This window comes from Podarcis filfolensis, assembly GCF_964270895.1.
Source record: "Podarcis filfolensis genome assembly, chromosome: 2".
NCBI classification, from domain to species: domain Eukaryota; kingdom Metazoa; phylum Chordata; class Lepidosauria; order Squamata; family Lacertidae; genus Podarcis; species Podarcis filfolensis.
The window spans coordinates 92,884,162-92,897,022 of record NC_139605.1 but is presented as its reverse complement, the minus strand read 5'-3'; the positions used below and the strand labels follow the sequence as shown (position 1 = coordinate 92,897,022).

At 40.8% G+C, this 12,861-nt stretch overlaps 1 protein-coding gene across 12 annotated transcripts in view; it reads right to left on the bottom strand.

Moving 5' to 3' along the window:
* Positions 1–12,861, bottom strand: part of CCDC57 (coiled-coil domain containing 57) — a 65,242-nt gene that overhangs the window by 38,413 nt on the left and 13,968 nt on the right. For 3 of the 12 annotated variants that reach the window (XR_014544336.1, XR_014544337.1, XM_083598117.1), the window contains exons 2-7: positions 7,054–7,462; positions 5,854–5,962; positions 4,519–4,620; positions 3,532–3,689; positions 1,808–1,882; positions 495–695 (exon numbers count right to left, since the gene is read on the bottom strand). Coding sequence is in view for 7 of the 12 variants with exons in the window: in XM_083598117.1 (XP_083454243.1) it covers positions 495–695; positions 1,808–1,882; positions 3,532–3,689; positions 4,519–4,620; positions 5,854–5,962; positions 7,054–7,462 (1,054 nt within the window). In the remaining 5 variants the exon portion in view is untranslated. Of the gene's footprint in view, positions 1–494; positions 696–1,807; positions 1,883–3,531; positions 3,690–4,518; positions 4,621–5,853; positions 5,963–6,362; positions 6,464–7,053; positions 7,463–8,336; positions 8,350–11,777; positions 11,986–12,120; positions 12,242–12,861 lie in introns of those variants that run through there. The other 9 variants (XR_014544338.1, XR_014544339.1, XR_014544340.1 and 6 more) reach the window with 8 other exon arrangements.

Here is a 12,861-nt window from a genome sequence, read left to right as displayed (position 1 = left end):
ACTGCAACTGACTAAACGATGAATGAGTAAATATTTTCGGGTAATCTCTCTCTGTGAAAGGCCACATTCTGAGTCTATTCTAAGAACTTCTTGATGAGTGTCAGTAGCTCCTTAAACAAAGTGTTAACTTTTCAGCACTGGAACATGGAAATAAGATGCCTTATCAGGAGTAGTGCGAGGAATATACCAGCTGTGTACGTTACATCTTGGGGTGTATCATGTACAAAACAAGTGAAACACCATGCTCTAAATGGGTACATTTCATCCAAAAATAAAAATCAGATCCTGTAATTAAACTTCAGATTTAATTACGGGAGAAGCAACATCATGCCTACCTGCAAAAGAGGGTACCTACAAATGGATTGCGTCCTCACATGGATTCAGGGGGAAAGAAAGCCCCCTTCTCTCCTACATCCATGTGAGGATGTAATCCACTTGTTTGCACTGAAACACACATCTACATGCCTAAACAGTACAAATAAAGTCTAACTTACTTTTCAATGACAGCCTCTTTCTCTCTCAACTCATCTGTATGCCTCCATTCTGCCTGTTGCAGTTCCATTTCCAAAGTTTCCTTATTTATTTGCAGGTCTCGGACTTGATTTTCCCACTTCCGTATGTGCTCAGTATGGGTCTCCTTTACTGAAGCAAGTAATGCATCCTTTTCCCTGGCAAAGTGATCTATTGCTGCGTGCCTTTTAGAAAGAACAAAATTAAATTTAAAAGACAATTTGTTCTTTTGAATTTGTACTTTTTGAGACAATCAATCTACCAAAGTGAATTAAAACTTTTTTAAAAATAGAAATGATCATGCTGTTTTCCTACCAAGTTTATAAAAACTTGTACAAAGGTTTAAACAATGTATATTTTTAGAAGCTTCTGATGCTATTTTACAGACTTGGTAAAAATCCTTCTGTTTAGCTTGTTTTTCCCTACATGATAATTTTGATCTCCAGGTTGTCAGGTTCTGGGACACTGAACAGTGCCAATATGATCAAAGGTAGGAATAGGCTACCCCATGAATAATCCTACTTTGCGGCTGAAGATGTCCCAATGAAAAATGGACATTCCACAACTCCATTATGACAAATATTTGCTATCTGAAGGCTATTAAGAATAAAATAGCAGTACCTGCTTTGCATCCCCAGCATCTGCAAGTAGGGCTCAGAATGTCCCCTGTCTGAAACACAGGACAGCCACAGCCGGTCAATACTGGACAATACTGAGCTAGATGGACCAGTGGTCTGACTTGGTATAAGCAGCTTCCTATGTTTCTAACTATGCTGGGGGTACAAGGGGCCCTTTTTATCACAAAACACATTGGAAATGCTAAAGTTTAAGAAGTGGTTTCTTTAAATATTTCCAATGCCCTTTAGGAACACCCAAAAACCACCTAATTATATCAATGTGTTTAAAAGTGAACTACAGGAGAAAGGACCATAAATTCAGAATACAGTAACCATTTGCCTATTTTTAGGCCCTAAACAAATCAAGATGTTACTGGGTAATGAATGGAGAGGGAGCACAGATAAAAACAAATACTTAATCCACACACTACTTAAGGACTATTTTATATATTACATTCTTAATGCTAACATGCAAAACAACACATCTTTCTTAAAACTTCAATATATTCATGCAGTAAGATTACATCACTATCTGAAAACAGAAAGGACAACTTTCAGTTGCACCTAACACCAAAGTTATCTGCAGCAATTGCTTGTTGCCCACTACTTTTTTAAAAAATGACTGCTCTTAATGAGAAAAGTACACAAAGAAGACAATGTCATCTATCCAAAGAACTCACTTTCTCTCAAATGTTTCTTTTTCTTTTTTCCAGCTCAGCTGTACTGAATCGATTTTTCTTTCTAAATCCCGTATCCTGTATTGGCAAATATTGGAGGACAATAAAATAACACTTTAAAATTAGTTCATTTGTACTGAAGATAAAGTGTTAAGAAAAAGAGAATGATGGATCTAGCATAGCTAGGTGGCCCACTGAATATAGTTTCTGTAGTTAAATATAGGATTTGTAGTTTTTAAAGCCTTGAGGTTTTTAATTAAGGTGTTTGTTTTTTTAACCAGCTCTTGTGGTTCATAGATTTTTGTTTCTGGTTGTTTTAATGCGATTGATGGGTTTTGAGGATTTGTAATAGTATTGTGCCCTGCCCTGAGATCTGTTCTGATGAAGGGTGGGTTAGAAACATCTTAAATAAATATGTGAATAACTAAATAGTTTAGCTTATGGCAGGCCTGCAGGATCTATATTCATGTCCGGGAATCATAGCAAGGAATGTCAGCTGTGCTTGAACTGAATGTTTTTGAAGGGATGTGAACATTTAGTTGAGATCCCTGCATTGCAGGCAGTTGAACTAGATGACCTTCCAGGGCCCTTCCAACTCTATAATTCTATGATTTTGTGATTCCAATTAAAATAAATATCATTCAGTTGAATGCTGTTACATCCCATACTTCTTGTACCCCATGTTGCTATTCTTTTGCAACCTTTCCCCACTGAGCTAGGGAAAGCAGAAAAGGTGAACATATATGCAGGGCAGCCCATTTCCCACCTGGCTCATAAGTTATTATTTTGATTTTAGGTGGGGATGGGGAGTCATGCCTTGCACAGATATAGATATCGGAAACGTAGGGAAATGTGTCGTGCATTTCTCTTCAAGATTTAAATACTACAACTGCTACAAAATAAGTCATGTTACCAGAACACTCTTTGAGTAGAAAATGACTTGGAGGATGAAAACCAATCTCCTACTGGGGCAGTATTTTGACATAACCCACCAGGGGCACTGACTTGGACTCCAGGTTAAGGGTGCCCAATGGCGTCCACGACATAACATGATGTCATGTTGCGGCGGCAGCACAGCGGCGCTTCCGAGGCTTTGTGGGGTCTCAGAGGAAACGTACGAGGACTCACAAGACCTCCAATGCAACTTCTGGTTTCTGCCGGAAATCGTGTTCCGAGGCTTTGTAGGAACACGGAATGTGAGTGCCCTGGCACCCAGGTCCCTGTAGAACTGGCACCTATGTAAGCCATTGTTATGTAAACACAGGTGGTTGTATCCAGTGCTACTGTTCTGCAATGGACTTCCCCTCGCACAACAGAACTTCCTCTTCCGTTCCTCTCCCCTGCAGTCCCCCATGCCCCCACAAAATCTACTCTGGATCAGATTTTGGGGGGGTGTCGAGAGAGGAGAGGAAGTTCCAGTGTATAAGTGGAATGCTGCTTGCATTGCATTGCATACAACCCATGGTTCATTATCTAATTTGACAGAAACTAAAGGAGCAGACAAGACTGGAAACCAGCACTGCAACTTTAAGCTATACTGTAGCAGTGAAGAAAGTATGACATGAGCCACTGATGTGCCAGATGTAACCTCAAGGGCAGCAACAACAAAAATAAACACATTCCTTTTACAGACATGAAAAAAATGGATTAAGAAGATACTGGGAGGCAGAAAGGAATGATGAACTGAAAGGAAGTTTTTCTCAATACTCGATGGAATGGTACATTACTGAGCATCTTTCACAGCTGCAAGATCCTTTATTTCCCAATCCCTGCATTTGACTTCTTTCTCCAACTCCAAGTTTCTTGCTTCTGCCATTTTCAATGATTCTGCCACTTCTGTCCCAGCCTCTTTCAAAGCCTCCAATTCTTTGGTCAACAGCTTCACCTTTCAAAGGAGAACAAAAAGGCACATGGGCTGTGTCTGCATCTCACACAAAGCCAAACCAAGGCTTAGTCAAATTTGGGGAACCTCCAGTCTGCAGGCCAACCCTGGCTCACCACGGTATCAAATTTAGCCCACACAACCATTTAAAAAACAAACACCCACCTGCCAATTGGCTGATGTCATACTGATGACAGCTATTGGCGGGGAGGGATGGTTTGGTTCTGCACTGGCCCTGTGTTTCTGTACCCTAACTGGGAACTGGCACACACAGCCAAAGCAGAAGGATTTAACCCTTGTTCATCAGCTAATGAACAGGGAATAAATCCTGCTAAGTGCAGCTGTGCCCACTTGTTCGCTCAATTGGAAAAGATACATGCAGCCAAAGCTCAAAGTGGGGCTGTTTGAAAGCCCTTTTGCAAGCAGTTTCACACTAGTCTTTAAACCTCCAGTTTTCAGAAGTTCAAAGAGCAGTACAGGGCTGTTAGCAAAATGGCTTTCAAACATCCCTGCACTGAGCTTTAAAGCCCCAACATACAGACATAGTTAACTGCTCATGAAAGCTGGCACATCCTAATGAAAAAACATGGTTTAAAGTGGGCTTATAACATACAGTTTTGCTAACTATGGTTTTGTACGGTGTCTGAATTGACAGTCAGTAGTTATGGCATTTAACCTCATAATGTTCCATGGAAAAACAGGCCATGAGTTCCATTGATCACTTATTGTCTATACATCACAAAACACGCTAAATAGAAGTAATAGAATGTACATTGATTGATTGTTTGTTTATTTTTGCTGTGTACATTTCAAATTTTGAGGGCACATTTACCTTAAGCTCATGAGATAGAACTAAATTGCTCATTTCATCCACTTTCCGTCGAAACTCATGCTCTCTTTTTTTCATTTCTGAATCAAATTCCGCTACCAGTTCCTGAAATGAAGTTGACGAAACAAAGACTGAAGTAATTCTGGGGTGAGAAACAGTGGATGAGGAGGTGGATAAAGGAGTAAGTGGAGGGCAAAGGAGGCATCTGCAATGAGGGTGTCTGGGCAACATGCCCAGTGGCAAGTTTAAATTTACAAAATTGAAGAGAGTTATAAGAGAAGCCAATGGTGAGAAGGATCTTTAACTTTTTATGAACATAAGTATTCAACAAACAAACAAACCTGAAGAAGACGAAACTTTCTGGGACTCCTTAAGGGAACTCATAATGTTCCTTTTGCCATACATTCAAAACATAAGCAAGACAGAGAGAGACTTGCATAAATTAGGGCTGCAAGCATTCAATAATTTAATCTGTAAATTATCAATTAAAAATTTAGTAGATTAGGGGCAATTTTAATGGATGAGGCTGTGAGATGAAAACTCATTTATTTATTGCAGCTTTTTAAATTCCAGTTGTGTGTTTTTAAGTCTTCCTTTTATTATTATTACTATTATGAAAATAAAAAAGAAACAATAAAAAAATAATAAAAGCTCACCTTTTCTCTGGGAGGTAGCTTTTGTTTATTTTTATTTTTTACACCTTCTTCAGTATCTCAAAAATACTTCTATAGATAGATTTGGATTATACCTAGAATGTAATTTATAATCTTAAACTGTCCTGAAATCAACTGATATAGGATATATAAACTTTTTTAAAAAATAAAGAATCAATTTAAATAATCAATTAAATCAAATGTTGGTTGTTACATACAAATCTGGAAGGAAGAGAACCCTGAAATTAGAGAAGTAGGGACTGATGCCGGAGGCCAGGGTGTTTATTTAGCCTTCACAACTGAGTAAAGCTGCTCTTGATTTATAGTTCTGACCTTCTTGAGATTTCAAGGTTGGCAAATTTAGCACAACATTTTGGCTCTACCCCTGTGGAAAGAATTTTACACCATCTCATTTTACTAGACACAATCTTACCAATTTTCCCAAGGGGAGGCTGCCAATGCGAGAAGATAACCAAAAACATAAATGCCACCTGATACCTAGAATGGGAAAGCAATTTCAGTACTGCTCATTAATTGCACATTACTTTTAATGTCAGACTAGGCAGGGGGAACTAGATGCCTGGGGAAAATTAAGTAACTGTAGAGTATAATGAACTCTTATCTGTCTGTAGGAACGGCAACAAAAAATAAAATCTATTTATCTCATTTATTAAACATACTGTACCTGTCTTTGCAAAGCAAGTTCACATTCTACTTCCTGCAGTTTTCTCTCCAGTTGTTGCTTCATATCCCCATATTCCTGAAGATGCTGATTGATATCAGAGTCCTTAGAACTAAAAATAAAAATCCAGTGACATCACATCCACTATGGCTACAAAAATAATAGTTTTAAAAATAAGCACCCTTCAATAAGAAGTTGTGGACTGAATTAAAACTAAGTTTAATAAGTTATTGTGTTTTGGAAGAACAATGGCAACATGTAGTGTGCACTTGAGCAAATACTAATTTCTATTCACATGCTCTTGAATCAAAATGGCCTCCCCCTAATTGCAAATGTGTCTGTACACATTAATTTGCCTGAAAGAATAAGAGTATGGCATAAGCACCGATCTAAGCTATTTACCTATTTAAATAGTATAAGCAAGTATTATGTAATAAAGCGTCTCATATATGCACCACTGAATCCTGCCACAATCCAACAGGTAGCAACAGATCTGATAAGATATCTCATACCTTGAAAAGCAGAAAGATTATAGCCAAGGAAAACCCATGATCACAATGGCCTACATTGCACGTGAAATTCTCTACATCTACAGTACGTAATGGTTTGAGGCAGCTGCATACAAGACAAAACCAATGCACAATTGCCTCAAGAAAATGGAGTAGTACAGACATTCTGTTTAGAGGGTTTGATTACAATACCCTCTAAAAAGAGATTCATATTTTTTGCGGCATAAGCATTCATTCACGAACCAGTGTACACTCTGTAAGATACACTAAGTGTTAACAGCAGTTGGAAAGTCCTTATATACAAACAAAAAAGTGGGTAAACAGGGGGACAAAGAGGCAATGGATAAGATCAGGAGTCCATGCTACTGACTGCTCCACCCCCCATGTAGAAGGGGAACCATCTTCCAATTTCTTTATGGCAAAGACACAAAGTAGAATCAGCAGGATTGTGGGATAGCTCAGCCGGTAGAGCATGAGACTCTTAATCTCAGAGATGTGGGTTCTGGCCCCACCTTGGGCAAAAAAATCCTGCACTGCTGGAGGGTGGACTAGATGACCTGCATGGTCCCTTCCAACTCTACAATTCCATTATTCTAAGCAGGATTACTACAAGAATGAGGTACAGAGAGAATCAAGGCTTGGATCTAGAAGGCTGAATTTCTGTCATAGCGACACAGCACTGGATCTCTCTTACCTGTGAAGCCGCTCCAACTCTAACTGGTGTTCTTTAAGCTTTTGATGGTATTGGTATTGCAGAGACTCTTGCTTTTTTGTTTCCTTGGCAAGTGTTTGCTGCAGCTTATCCACTTGTATTCTAAGATCACTAACCTCTGCCTCTTTAGCATTTTCAACCATTTTCAACTGTATAAACAAGCGTTCGTAGCGTTCCAGCTCTCTATCTCTCTCCTCTAAGACTCTAAGGTTATAGGTGAAATCTTCCTTTAAACTGTTGAATTTCCTATGCATTTCCTGAAGCTGCTTTCTGGTTTCATGCAGTGATGTTTTCTGAAAATGGATTTGATGAGCTTGGAGCTCTTTCAGTTCTTTTTCTTTACAAATAAGAAGGTCATTCAACTCTTTCTCTGTATGTGGCATCATTGAACCTGAAAAAGAAAACCATTCATTAGGGCAGAGGAAGGCATTTTTTGTATCAATCTATTCTTCTTGTTGTTTATTTACTTATACAAATGTTTTTATCCTGCCCTAATGCTTTTACTCAGTATGGTAATCCCCACCTGGTAGGAAATAGCTGGGTGATAGTGGTTTCAAGAATGTAATGGTCTGCATTGAGAAAGGGTTCAGCTCCTGCTTCCTGCTTTCAATCATAACCCACATCTTTATACAGATTAGCCAGAGCTCAAGTTGAGTCTGCTGCTATCACATCTCATTTTACTCATACCATGGTATTTTCCTGTGTAATTTATGACAGATTATTCCATCTGCAAATGCCATGCAGAACAGCAACAAATGAATCAGACAAATGTTTCTTTACAATCAATGGTAGTTCTTTAATCTTTTCAAATGCAAAATAAGGTTTTCAGATCAGACAGTCTAATAAAACATCTCCAATGAGGGTACAGCAGGCATATTTTTTAAAATACAGATCCCACCACTGCCTGCTTAATGCTATATTTGTACTATTTCACTCTCCCACCAGTGGAGGACAGGATGCAGTTCACTGAACTGAAGTAAATAGTACGAAAAATTGTGGGATTAGTCCTAATTCCATAGGGGGAAAATGTCCATACTGTTTACTCTTTTCCGTGTTACAATGAGTTAATATTTCACATAACAGAAATAATTTTAAAATTATGCAGGATTATTAAGTATAATTTAGGAAGGGTTACTGAACTAAACAACCATGGTAGATAAATATTATGCTACATTTACATAAAGGAAAATATGTCAATAGGTGGGACAGATTTTTTGTTGGTTTATTATTTTATTGCTGGCCTAGGGGGTGGGGCCCAGACTCACCAGCTCTACTGAAGAGGCTGTTAACAGATGTATGACAAGCAAAAAAAAATTAGCAAGTGAAGCTTTCATCAGGATGGAAATAAAGCGATAGGGACAGTTTCACTTGCATTTTATCTTGCTACTAAAAAGAAGCCTAGCTGAGGAATTGTTTTTCTTTTATGCTTAGATTCTCAGAGTATTTATCAGACACTACTGAAAGTTTTTTTTTAATGTATTATGTTTACTCTGTTCCTAAATGCATGCACTTTTGTGCTGGAAGTATAAATGCAATCACCTAGATATTTCTAATATTTTTAAAGGGCTAGTTTTTAGGCTGCAAGCCTAGTCACACTCACTTGGGAGTAAGTCCCACTGAACTTACTGGAACTTACTTTTGAGTGGACAAACATAGGATTGCGCTGTCAGTTAGCTGAGCTTACCTCCCACTGAAGTAAATGGGAAAATTAGTCATCCCTTAAGTCTGATTGATTTCTGTGGGTTTTGTCTGTTGTTGTCTAGTCGTTTAGTCGTGTTACTCTCACATATTTAAAATGTATTGACTGTCCTCTCTGAAGCAAAATAGAATTGATATTAGCCAAATGAAAGTAGTATCAAAAGTCTTTCATAAGTGTTTTTTTTAAAAAAAAAAAGCTTCTGACACGTCTCATTGGTTAAATTTAGTAAGTCAATCTTTAGACATCTTTCTAATGGCACTTAGAGATCAAAACTGGGGCAACACAACTTTCCCAGGAGCCTAACTGCTAGGCCACACTAGGCAGGCAAGTCAGGGTGAGGGCAAAAACCTTCAAGTGTCATTACAGTGGTAACTCAGGTTAAGTACTTAATTCATTCCGGAGGTCCGTACTTAACCTGAAACTGTTCTTAACCTGAAGCACCACTTTAGCTAATGGGGCCTCCCGCTGCCGCCGCGCCGCCAGAGCACGATTTCTGTTCTCAGCCTAAAGCAAAGTTCTTAACCTGAAGCACTATTTCTGGGTTAGCGGAGTCTGTAACCTGAAGCGTATGTAACCCGAGGTACCACTGTATTACAAAAGACATCCTGAATGGAGGAACAGAAGAACCAACCTGTGTTTTAAAGGACAGCTGGTAACCCTTTTCCTTTCCCCCTTCTGAGCATGCTATTCCCCTCCCCCTCCCCCTTTTTATGAATTTGAACCCAGAACATGTTGTGTCAGGAAAGAAAGCCAGAAAATGCCATTCTGGAGACCCAAGCCCCCTCCAAAACCTGACAGTCCTCCACCGGCTCCTGCAGCACCTGCCAGACGACAAAAACTTCCAAGAAGACCAATAAAAGATCCTATTGTAACAAAGTAAGAACTTTGGGAAATAGAAGAGGGGGAATCAACGTTTTATTTGAGATTGAGACAATGGAAAACGCAGAAATGAAAGAGCCTCCAAAAGAATCACCAGTCCCACCTCCAGAGGAAAAAAAGGAGAAGAAAAAAGAGAACTCCACAGTGTGGGAAAGACTTTCCAGACCCAAGAGGAGGTCTCCTTCAAAAGAAGTGGGGGGGGGGGACTCACAGAACAAAGCAGCTCCCACAAGATAATTATAAAAATTTTATTTCCATCGGGGGGGGGGGGTGATTCTAAAAATGAAGGCAACACAGACACCATCTTCTGCTCCTTCCCCTCCTGGAATAGAACTCATACTTTGCTAGCTGAGGCTCTTTTCTTCTTAAAGAGCTTTGTGTTCAGAGTAAATTTACTATCGCATCTTTTTTGTATGCTAAACATGTAAACAATATATAAAGAAGGAAATAGTTCTAAGAGCATTAATCTATTACTATTTTAAGAAGCTGGCATTGTTATAAAGCTGAAAAAGGGCAAATTGGCCTACGTAGCACCGATTAGGCTAAAATATTCCAACCAGTCCTGATCACAAGGACCATACAAAATTAATCCCATTTGTCTTAATGGAAGAAATGGGCAGAGCAATCCTATACTCATATTATGCTGGGGAGGGAAGAGAAGCACCACCACTGTGCTGGTGGAAACAGTTGTGTATCCAGTGTGTGTTTACCATGGAAGGAGAAGGTGAAAAACAAAAGCAGAAACTACCAAAAAAAACACAAACCAGCAGGTACATTGCATGTCCCTGGAAACACCACCACAGCCCACCAAACCAGGGAGCACACCAGTGACAATGGCCACATGTCAAAAAGAGGGACCTGCCCCACGCGGGCCAAGTTTGAGCGATGGCAGTCACTTCACCATAGCCCCGTCACACTAGAAATGGATAGAACTAGGTAGTGGCCACATACATAGGCAGTGGAGCCCTATGGCACTGCTTGTCAAAGTAGCGACTAATGCTCTCATGCGACTGTTGGTTTGGCAAAACAGTTTCTCTCCCCACCACCACCACCACCACCACCCCCTCAATAAAAGGTGCACAAACACGCTGAAGCAACATGCAAGGGAAGCCTATGGTGCAATTTGCAAGACAGGCACAAACATGCTCCAGGCCCTTCCTAGTTCAAATTCCCCCATGAGCAAAGTATCCTGTTTTGCCCTGCTACCTCCAGTTGCCGGAATGGAGCGCAAGGGTTGCATGCTTGTGTCTGGAGCCCTGAGGCAGAGAATACCCATTAAAGAGTTCAAGTCCAGACACAAAAATGTCGTGAGCATTACATATGCATCATGCGAGACCGGAGAGATAAAAGACCCGTGCCCTACACCCTACTATCTGTGTTATGGCCTCTTTCTGTGGGGGCTTAAATAATAGATTGGGTGCTAGTTTCTACCATACCCTATGCTCTGTCAAGAAGGCACAGTTGCCAGTGATGGGTGGCCTTTTGTTGTTGTTGTTGTTGTTGTTGTTGTTGTTGTTGTTGTTAATGAAGTCAATGAGAGCGAAGTGTCTTTGATCAGGTCTGGGGCTGGTGTAGAGTTGTGCCATTAACAAGAGCATGGCCAGGGACTGCAGCATACAGTATAACTGTACCCCCCCCACTTCATGCTACCCATGTCCCACGCATGACTTTGCCTTATTTTGTCATGCATACCCCCCTTCCAGGGCCAGATTTAGGTGTGATGAGGCCCTAAGCTACTGAAGGTAATGGGGCCCTTTATATGTCCAGCTGCCCTTTGTCAACAACAAATTGTCACCGTTTTTTTGTGTTGAATATATCCTATATGGTAATTTATGGACCTGATAGATATCTAAAGCCATTTGCACATAACAAAATATGTATTTTATCAAAGTAATTGTTGAACTGAAACACAATTAAAAAGAAGTATATTAGTTATTTTATATTTTGGTAATGTACATCCAGTTTTTTCCCCTTTACTTTTTGGGGGCCCCCCAAGAGAGTGGGGCTATAGCTTGTGTAGCTTATACGTAAATTCGGAGTTGCCCCCTTCCCCTATGTCTGTGCTTCCTAGGGTGGTGGGTTTTAGCAAACCACACAAACCGCCTAAAATCCCCCCCCTTCTCCAAACCTGTATCTTATGCCACACTGGACTGGTAATGAAAGTACCCAGCCCACCCTTCTCGTACTACCACCCTTTTCCTTGCACGAACCCGGCAGGTTCCAAGAAACGGCTCAATCTCGGCAACGGCGAAGACCCCGTTTCCTTAGAAACCACAGCGGCTGGTGCGACGTGAAAATGCTTCCTTCCGGCAACCGGCGCTTCGGGCCGTTGGGACCGCCCTTCGCTCCTTCCCCAGCCACCTCCCGCTGCATCTAGCTCCGCAAGACACACAGCCGAGAGTCCACGCTTCCTATCCTACTGTTTCCAGCTTCCACCAGTGTTGAGAATTATTATTTTTTTACACACACACCCTTTCCCCATCCTATAATGATCCCCAAGCGATGTTGACGGCGCTGCCTTTCGCTCAGGCATGGCCAAACTTGGCCCTCCAGCTCTTTTTGGACTACAACTCCCATTACCCATAGCTAACAGGACCAGTAGTCAGGGGTTGTGGGAATTGTAGTCCCAAAACAGCTGGAGGGTCAAGTTTGGCCACCACTGCCTGCATTTCCTCTTCTGCCGAGGACCAGGCTCGAAAAGGCGCTGCTTAGGCAATTAGCAGTTGCGTGAATGGCTTTTAAAAAGCAAATAGCGGCGTTGAGGGCTTGAGGCACGTCGGGACCCTCGCTTGTGTCCCCTACAGGGGCTTTAACATTACCTATACACTTCCTCGGCACACAGTACCCCTGTCGTGCTTTAATTGATCTATATATACATTTCTGCCTTCTCTTAAAAAAAACAAAAACACATTACAATGAAGAAATATTAAGGGAACCAGGTCAAGCCAGTTCAGTTCTAAACGAGGAAGCATTTGTTCTGGGTAAAGCAATCACACCCACACACAAATTCTGTCCTACGATTCTCATGCCCCCCCCCCCCTTGTCTACGTGAAGCTTGGAGCAACACAGGAAGATGGATTTAAACACTCATCGTTTTCGTCAGCCCCAGTGACTTCCCTGACTGGAACAGCATGACTAGTTTCCCGTAATAACTGTTAACATGTTTAAACAGTGTGCAGAGTTCGACGTGCTGGGGGGGAAATATGTTCTCG